The sequence below is a fragment of the Babylonia areolata genome, chromosome 21 (assembly GCF_041734735.1).
Source record: "Babylonia areolata isolate BAREFJ2019XMU chromosome 21, ASM4173473v1, whole genome shotgun sequence".
Taxonomy (NCBI): Eukaryota; Metazoa; Mollusca; class Gastropoda; order Neogastropoda; family Buccinidae; genus Babylonia; species Babylonia areolata.
In genome coordinates, this window is record NC_134896.1 from 47245549 (window position 1) to 47255945 (window position 10397).

General features: G+C 47.7%; 1 protein-coding gene across 1 annotated transcript in view; it reads right to left on the reverse strand.

Moving 5' to 3' along the window:
* The window catches only part of LOC143296094 (lysosomal proton-coupled steroid conjugate and bile acid symporter SLC46A3-like), a 23109-nt gene extending 12712 nt beyond the window's left edge, over window positions 1-10397 (reverse strand). The window contains exons 1-4 of the mRNA XM_076607858.1: window positions 8451-10397; window positions 4218-4461; window positions 2572-2718; window positions 1708-1958 (exon numbers count right to left, since the gene is read on the reverse strand). Of these exons, the coding sequence (XP_076463973.1) occupies window positions 1708-1958; window positions 2572-2718; window positions 4218-4461; window positions 8451-9428 (1620 nt within the window). The 5' untranslated portion in view covers window positions 9429-10397. The remainder of the gene's footprint in view (window positions 1-1707; window positions 1959-2571; window positions 2719-4217; window positions 4462-8450) is intronic.

A 10397-nucleotide genomic window follows, 5' to 3' on the forward strand; every position in this document is an offset into this window, starting at 1 on the left:
GAATCACGGCTCGACCGCCGATATTTTCTCCCCCTCCACTAGACCTTGAGTGGTGGTCTGGACGCTAGTCATTCGGATGAGACGATAAACCGAGGTCCCGTATGCAGCATGCACTTAGCGCACGTAAAAGAACCCACGGCAACAAAAGGGTTGTTCCTGGCAAAAATCTTTAGAAAAATCCACTTCGATAGGAAAAATAAATAAAACTGCACGCAGGAAAAAATACAAAAAAAAAAGAAGAAAAAAAAGGTGGCGCTGTAGTGTAGCGACGCGCTCTCCCTAGGGACAGCAGCCGAATTTCACATAGAGAAATCTGTTGTGATAAAAAGAAATACAAATACAAATACACGCAATGCTGCTGCTGCTGCCACTACTGAAACTACTGTAGTCATAATCATTACAACAGCAACAACAACAACTGCAAGAACAACAACAGCAACACTAATAATAATACTAATAATATTCTGATGCTTCTGGTGATAATGATGATGGTGGTGATGATGGTGATGATGGTGACGATGATTCTGATGATGATGCAGCAGCAGATAACTATAACTCAACACACACACCCTCCTCTTCCTCCACCTACCCACCATTTTTGTTGTTGCCTTGCACCCTACCCTCACCCCCTTCCCACCCACCCCCCCTTTCCGTCCCTCCTGACTACGGCTGCGACATCACACGGACCACAGCATTGAACACCTGTCCACCACCGATTAAAGACAACTGCGGACATCTGTCCAGAACAACTTGAACTTAAGGGCGTGAAGCCGATAGGTCGTTAAACTCAACTCTACCGAGTCTACGACTGGAAACGTCATGTTTTTATCTTCATCTTAACCCTTTCACCGCCAAGCTCGCATTTATGCACAGGCGTGGTAGAGGACCCATGTCACTGAAAGGTGACCATTCATTGGTCTGTTATCCATGAACCTACTGCTCTTAATGTTCGGTGGTAGGATAGGCCACATTTGTTATACATCGCAGGGGGAATCCCCAGCTATTCTTAGCCATTGTCTTTTCTGTGTTTATGCCACAAGGAAATTTTGTACTCTAAATTGACTGGCGGTGAAAGGGTTAATGTACCTTTGAGTTTACACCACATTTTAATTATTTTCAACCGTTTAAAAGGTCCAATAATAACAATAATACATTATTTTTCTATGGCGCGATATCCAGCACCAATGCTGCTCAAAGCGCCTTACATCATCCAGCCGACAACAAACATGTTTTAAAAACATTTCGACAGCTCTCTGCCAGCAAAAATCTTACAATGTGTTCACATAAATCAAAAGCACACCCCAGAAATGAATCCGACGATAAAAAAAAAATATCTAACAAATAAGGCTCAGATTAAAACAAAATGCATTTCATAGAACACACACACACACACACACACACACACACACACACACACACACACACACACACACACACACACACACACACACACACACACACACTAACACTAAATATCAACTGCACTTGAAACAGAATTGCATAGGCATTAAAATAGTTCTAACATAATTCTGTTCGTACATACTAACATGCATGCACACTTACGCACACGTACCGGAACAGCGTACCCCCCCCCCCCCGCCCCCCCCTCCACACACACACACATCTAAGACCATATATATAAGGATAACAAAGACACTTGTACAAAGATCCTTGCTAACCATTTTTTCAGCAGATAACTCAACTCACTTTGCTGTCTGTCAAGTGAGGCATCATCGCAAAAAAGAAGGCAACCAGCCCCAGCAGAAGCAAGACCCGAGGGTGCCTCTCCCCCTCGGCGCTGTGGGGATACCGGAACACCCTCACGACCCGTCGCACGCCCTCTGCCGGAGACAGGCAGCGCTTCCGGTCACGTGGCACAGTTTCCGGAAGCCAGAATATGATGACAAGGACACTGGCTAGCAGCATCAGGCTGGAGACTAAAGCTGGGTAGAAGAATCCTGGGGAAGGATAGATAGACAGATTGATGTAACACCTGACTGGACAGAAGACATCGCAGAATCATGTTTGTTCATGAACAGAAGGTATAAAACATCGACAAGTTAAAACGTAGATAAACGGAAACGGCCAGTAAAAGGTAATGACCACAATTATTCCCCTCGATACAACACACACACACACACACACACACACACACACACACACACACACACACACAACAAATAGGCGACAGACAGACGGATATACATACATGAACATAGATGAAGAGATAGATAGAGATGTAGATAGAGAGAGATACAGAGACAGAGACACACAGAGAGAGAAAACCCGGCCAGCCATTTCCAAAATCAAAATTTAACTGAGCTGCAATTTTCACACACACACACACACACACACACACACACACACACACACACACACACACACACACACACACACACGAGAATTACACAACGAAAACGATGGAAGAAGAAGAAGAAGAAGAAGATGATGATGATGATGATGATGATGATGATGAAGAATGCCTGAATGCCACGCAGAGAAAGCTGGCTCCAGACAACACAAAAGCAGACAGACAGACAGACAGACGGACCGAAATCTCAGGGAACTGACCGGCATCCTTGATGAAGTAGCCAGCGCCCAGGTTGGCCAGGGCATTGGTCAGTCCGGCACCCGTTTCCACGATGGCCATACCCAGGGTACGCTGATGGCCCGATCGGGTAATGTCAGCCGCATACACATACAGGCCTAGGGAGATGCCTATGGGCCATCCAGGATACAAGATAGAAGAGCATATAGAAGAGCATGTGTGTGTGTGTGTGTGTGTGTGTGTGTGTGTGTGTGTGTGTGTGTGTGTGTGTGTGTGTGTGTTTTGTATGTATGTATGTACGTATGTATGTATGCGCATACGTGCTTGTGTGCGTCTTTCAATTTCGATTGTCTACAGTTTTGTTTTTATCATTATTTCGTGTTTTTTTGTTTTTTTTTATATCTTTTTTTAAATACCTGATACATTTCTTGATTTAATCAACGGCATGACCTCTTTTTAATTGTTCTCTCTTACCTATGTTTCAAATTATATGCATATGTTTGTGTGGGGATGTTTGACTGAATGTTTTTAGTGCTTTTGTATAGCGTATAGAGCTTCAAGAATATGCGCTAAAGCAAGATGTCTTAACAAATAAATAAATAAATCTTATTATATCCAAAGGAGAAACTGCTGACACTTTTGCTTATGGTTATGAAAAAGAGGTATCCAAACAGGGCATTAATTTTCATCCACACTAAATACAAAATTTGCAAAATACAAAAAACGCAAAATCAGAAACAAATATTCAGCACAGAACAACCTTCCACAGCACATTCTATACTTCCCAACTGCGCAAATTCCCCATTATGAATAGTAAGAATAGTAATAAGTTAGTAAAGTTAAAACAAAATGAGTAGAAGTAAACCGATCATATTATCAAATGATAAATTGCAGATCGTACATTATTATCAAAGTGCTCAATTGAATTATCACGTATAACTAAAACAGGCCTTCACTCCTACACACACACACACACACACACACACACACACACACACACACACACACACACACAAACACACACACACAAACACACACGCACACACACACACACACACACACAAACACACACGCACACACACACACACACACACACACACACACACACACACACACAGAAACACATACACACGCGCACGCGCGCGGACGGGCGCGCGCGCACACACACACACACAGACACACCCACCCACACACACACAGACACACCACATCACACCACACCACACATACCTGACAACACACACACACACACACACACACACACACACACACACACAGACACACCCACCCACACACACACACAGACACACCACATCACACCATACCACACCACACATACCTGACAACACACACACACACACACACACACACACACACACACACATATATACCTGAACCACATCCCCCTCCCCCCCCCACACACACCCTCCACCCTCACCCCTCCACACACACACACATACACACCCTCCCACCCCACCCTCATCCTCTCCCCCCCCCAACCCCCAACACACCACACCACACACACACACACACACACACACACACACACACACACACACACAACCCCTTTCTCAACTCCCCCCTATCCCCGTCCCCCCTCCCCACCCCCACTCCCCGACACTGCCCCCCCCCCCGCACCCCCCCACCCACCCCTCGTTCCCTCACATACCTGAGACCCCCCCGCACAAGCCGTCCACCACGTAACCGGCGTACAGTGCCGGCAGTCCCAGGCGCCAGTAGATGATGACGGGGGCCGTGGCGTTCCGCACCAGGTGGCCCACGACGGGCACGAGCAGCAGAAAGCGGCGGCCCAGGAGGTCGGAGTAGGTGCCCAGCAGCAGGGTCACCAGCACGGAGATGGCCCCGGACACCATTTCCAGCCTCATCAGCAGGTCGGCGCTCTTGTCCTGCACCTGGTGGTGGTGATCGTGATGGTGATGGTGATGGTGATCGTGATGGTGGTGATCGTGATGGTGAGGGTGATGGTGGTGGTGATGGTGATGGTGATTGTGATGGTGGTGGTGGTGATGGTGATGGTGAGGGTGGTTATGGTGGTGGTTGTGATGGTGAGGGTGGTGGTGGTTATGGTGGTGGTTGTGATGGTGAGGGTGGTGGTGGTGGTGAGGGTGGTGGTGGTGGTGGTGATGGTGATAGTGAGGGTGGTGGTGGTGGTGATGGTGGTAGTGATGGTGAGGGTGGTAGTGGTGGTGGTGATGGTGGTGGTGATGGTGAGGGTGGTGGTGGTGGTGGTGGTGGTGGTAGTGGTGATGTTGAGGGTGGTGGTGTTGGTGGTGATGGTGGTGGTGATGGTGAGGGTGGTGGTGGTGGTGGTGGTGATGGTGGGTGGTGGTGGTGGTGGTGATGGTGGTGGTGGTGGTGATGGTGGTGGTGGTGATCGTGATGGTGGTGGTGATGGTGATGGTGAGGGTGGTTATGGTGGTGGTTGTGATGGTGAGGGTGGTGGTGGTGGTGGTGGTGGTGGTGATGGTGGTGGTGGTGATAGTGGTGGTGGTGGTGGTGGTGATGTTGAGGGTGGTGGTGTTGGTGGTGATCGTGGTGGTGGTGGTGATGGTGAGGGTGGTGGTGGTGGTGGTTGTGATGGTGGTGGTGATGGTGGTGGTAGTGGTGATGGTGATGGTGATGGTGGTGGTGGTGGTGTTGGTGGTGGTGGTGATGGTGGTGGTGGTGGTGGTGGTAGTGGTGATGGTGATGTTGATAGTGATGGTGGTGGTGGTGGTGGTGATGGTGATGGTGGTGGTGTGACAATAATGATGATGATAGTGGTGGTGATGGTGGTGGTGATGGTGATGGTGGTGGTTGTGGTGATGATGATGATGATACTGGTGGTGGTGAGGTGATGATTGTGATGATGGTGATGGTGATGATGGTGACCATGATGATAGTGCAGTGGGGATGATGGTGACCATGATGATAGTGCAGTGGTGATGATGGTGACCATGATGATAGTGGTGATGATGGTGATGATGGTGACCATGATGATAGTGGTGATGATGGTAATGATGGTGACCATGATGATAGTGCAGTGGGGATGATGGTGATGATGGTGACCATGATGATAGTGCAGTGGTGATGATGGTGACCATGATGATAGTGGTGATGATAGTAATGATGGTGACCATGATGATAGTGCAGTGGGGATGATGGTGATGATGGTGACCATGATGATAGTGGTGATGATAGTAATGATGGTGACCATGATGATAGTGCAGTGGTGATGATGGTGACCATGATGATAGTGGGGATGATGGTGATGATGGTGACCATGATGATAGTGCAGTGGTGATGATGGTGATGATGGTGACCATGATGATAGTGCAGTGGTGATGATGGTGATGATGGTGACCATGATGATAGTGCAGTGGGGATGATGGTGATGATGGTGACCATGATGATAGTGGGGATGATGGTGATGATGGTGACCATGATGATAGTGCAGTGGTGATGATGGTGATGATGGTGACCATGATGATAGTGCAGTGGGGATGATGGTGATGATGGTGACCATGATGATAGTGCAGTGGGGATGATGGTGATGATGGTGGCCATGATGAAAGTGGTGATGATGGTGATGTTGGTGATCATGATGATGATGATAACCATGACGACGATGGTGATGTTGATAATGGTGATGTAAGTGACCATGATGATGATTATGGTGATGCTGATGGTGATAGTGGTGATGATGATGATCATGGTGATGATGGTGGTGATGGTGACGTCGGTGACCATGATGATAATGATGGTGATGTTGATGGTGATAATGATGACTATGATGACTGGTGATGATGGTGATGTCGATGACGCTGCTGCTGCTACTGCTACACCACGTCCAGCCGCGTCAGCAGGTCGGTGCTCATGTCCTGCACCTGGTGGTGGTGATGATGATGGAGGTGGTGGTGAGGTTGGTGGTCATGAGGATGGTGGTGATGGTGAGGGTGGTGAAGATGGTGACCATGATGATGGTGACGTCCATGACGATGATGTTGATAATGATCATGATTATGATGGTGATGACGATGATGATGGTGGTGATGGTGATGACCATGATGTTGATGATGATGTTTAAGATACACTACTACTACTACTACTACTACTACTACTACACTACTACTACTACTACTACTACTACTACTAACAACAACAACGATATAACCATAATCATAATAATAATCAAAATGAAATAGCGCTGAATCTTGTGTTGAAATAAATCAATATTCACCCGAAAGCGTAATTATGATTCAGAGAGAAGGGAGCTATTTTGGACAAGAAGTGGATTTCAAGGCCAGACTTAAAAGAGCGAGCTGAGTGCAAAGGACTGACGAAGCGGAGTGGAGGCAGCTCATTCCAAGTGTCGCAAGGTACACGCACAGAGAACAACGAGCGACGGCTGACTGTGGGGGTGTTTGAACACTGGGAACCCCGCAAACAGTGTAGATCTGATGCTGATCGTAGAAGTGAATGTGGAGTGTATAGGCGAAGGCAGTCACAGTAAAGGGGTAGATTTTTTTGTTTATACATTAAAAAAAAGAAGAAAAAAAAAAAAAAAAAAAAGCCGTGATCTGGAGTGGAGTGATGGTCTAGAGGTAACGCGTCCGCCTAGCAAGCGAGACAATCTGAGCACACTGGTTCGAATCCCGATAGAGCTGCCAGTTACCTAGCCAGCCTGGCAATATTGTCAACCAGCCAGCATGCCATCAAGCAGTCCGCTCTTTAGATCAGTCAACCAGTTGGGTCAAGTCCGTCAGTTTAATCAAGCAATCGACTGACACGGGATGGCCGACTGAGCAATTGTTACTATTTTTATTGTTCCTGTTTTTTCTGTTTTTTTTTTCATAGTCTGTTTATTTGTTTGGTTGGTTGGTCAAAATCATATCAAATGACAGACACACACACCCTTCGTTCCACGCATCTCTGGAAGGTATGTCTTTAAACTGTGCAGGGAGATGCGATAGACAACGATACTGACACAAAGACACATATATTCAGACAGCACAAAGACACAGATATTCAGACAGCACCAAGACACAGATAATCAGACAGACACAAAGACAGACAAAGAGACGGACACGAAAACAGATACACAGACTCAGACATAAGCATATACAAACACAGACACATACAGAGCAGACGAATAAAGACAGCCACCACCACCACCACCGCAACCACCCTGCCACAGACACACACACACACACACACACACACACACACACACACACAGAGTCATACACAAATGTAAACTCCAATATCCACACACACACACACACACAGAGTGATACACAGATGTAAACTCCAACATCCACACACACACACACACACACACACACACACAGAGTGATACACAGATGTAAACTCCAACATCCACACACACACACACACACACACACACACACACACACACACAGACTGATACACATATGTAAACTCCAACATCCACACACACACACACGCGCGCGCGCGCGCCCGCACACACACACACACACACACACACACACACACACACACACACAGAGAAAAATACACAGATGTAAATTCCAACATCCACACACACACACACATACGCACACACACACACACAATCACACACAGTGATGCACAGATGTAAACTCCAACACACACACACACACACACACACACACACACACACACACAGTGATACACAGATGTAAACTCCAACACACACACACACACACACACACACACACACACACACACACACACACACACACACACACACAGTGATACACAGATGTAAACTCCAACATCCACACACACACACACACACAGTGATACACAGATGTAAACTCCAACATCCACACACACACACACACACACACACACACACACACACACACACATGAACATGCCCCCTCCCCCAACCCACCTCGTCAATCCGCGGGTCCCTTCCACCTCCACCACCTCCACCACCCAACATGATCACCAGAAGACTGCTGCTGGCAGAAGAAGACAGGTTGTCGCTGTGGTGGTGACCCCCCTCGGTTTCAGACTGGTTGATGCAGGGGTGGCTGCTGACGTCCACTCCGGCACTCTGGTTCCCGTACACGCTGTCCGTGTACATCTGGTAGGTGTACTGGGTCAGGAGCGGGCCGTGCAGCTTCCCTGCCGCGGACACCAGGAACGTGACGAGGGTCAGCAGCGCCATGCCCTTCCTGCCCTCCCTGCTGTCCAAGCCGCTGACGCTGGGGGGCGGGGGCACCTGCACGTGCGGGCTCCCCTCCTCCTCCTCCTCCTCCTCCTCCTTCGCGGGGTTGTGGGGGTGGTGGTGGTGGTGGTGCTGGCCGCTGTGGTGTGATCTGGGGCTGTCCATGCTGGGGATACTGGTTCCTCTGTTGGGGTCGGTGTCGTCTGGGGTGAAAGCGGGCCCCGTGTTCTGATTCTGAGCGGTCCCGTTCTGAGCGGTCCCCGTGTTCTGAGCGGTCTCTGTATTCTGAGCGGTCCCCGTGTTCTGAGCGGTCTCTGTATTCTGAGCGGTCCCCGTGTTCTGAGCGGTCTTTGTATTCTGAGCGGTCCCCGTGTTCTGAGCGGTTCCCAAGCCCTGAAAAGTCTGTGTGTTGAGGTTTCTGGGACAGAACGTTGTCTGGGTGTTGGGGGTTCCTTGTCCGGGGTGCTCAACGTGCTGAGCAGGGTAGGGAGCGGATCGTCGTCGTTGTGACTGTGGGTGTTGGTGTGGGTGTTGGTGTTTCTGCTGGAGGTCGGCATTCTCTCCTTGTACATTTTCCCGGCATGTTGGATTAACATTCCCGAACTCATGTCTCATGTGAGCATCTGAATATCTTCTCGCCAATGAAGAGGGAGAATTCTTCAACAGTGGCTCTTTCTCTGAGACACAGTCGTACTCCATGACAGTAACAGGGTCTACTGTAGATCTACCAATGCCTTAAAATTTCCGTTTCCATGTTTAGATGTAAATCAATTTTTTATGTAAGTGTTTCATACACTCTTGAGGCAGAGCAGTGGCATTACGGTTTTTAAATCAAGTGGATTGTTTCCTTCAAGCCAAGATTTATTTCCGGATGCAGCTAACAAAAATAAATCAATTATAGTTGTAGCATGCATTTAAAGGTTGCTGGAAACCACAGCTCTTGGTGATTCAACACAAAAGGCTCAACACCTGAGTGTTAAAAGCGTTGGACTTTCAATCTGAAGCTCTTGGATTGGAATCACTGTCACAGCGCCTGACTGAAAGTGGATTTTTTTTCTTGATTTCCTAGATCGATAGCTGTACAGATTTGCTCGTGCCTTCGTGTGTAATATGTATGCAGATCAAAAGCGTTTGTTATAAATCCCGTAATCTATGTCAGCGCTCAGTGGTTTATCGAAACAAGAACATACCCTGTATGCACATTCCGAAAACGAAGTATGGATGCCTGGATGGCGGGATAAAAACGAGTCATGCACATAAAAGCCAGTTCCTACATACGAGTGAACATGAGTGTTGTTAACCATGCATGCAGATAATAAGAAGAAGATGAAACACGTTTGTCACCACTCAAACCTCCAAAAAGGGCAGACCGTTGCTTTTTCCAGTTGTAGGATGCAAAGGCGGTTGTATCCTTCAAACGCACAGTTACACAAACACACATGGAGCCAGTTGCATTGCTTGGTTCTAACTTTTTGACAGTTACACGTGACTAAATGCCCTACGTTGACCGAACTACGCCATTGGTCAGTTCCATACTACACACAGTTAGCAGCGGGTTACGATCATACTAGGCTCTTCTGTCTCAGCAAATGCAACTGGCTCTAGAAGAGTGACCAGTCAGCTGAGTGTGCTGGAAACGTATCCTTTTTGTGTGTTTAACTGTTTGTG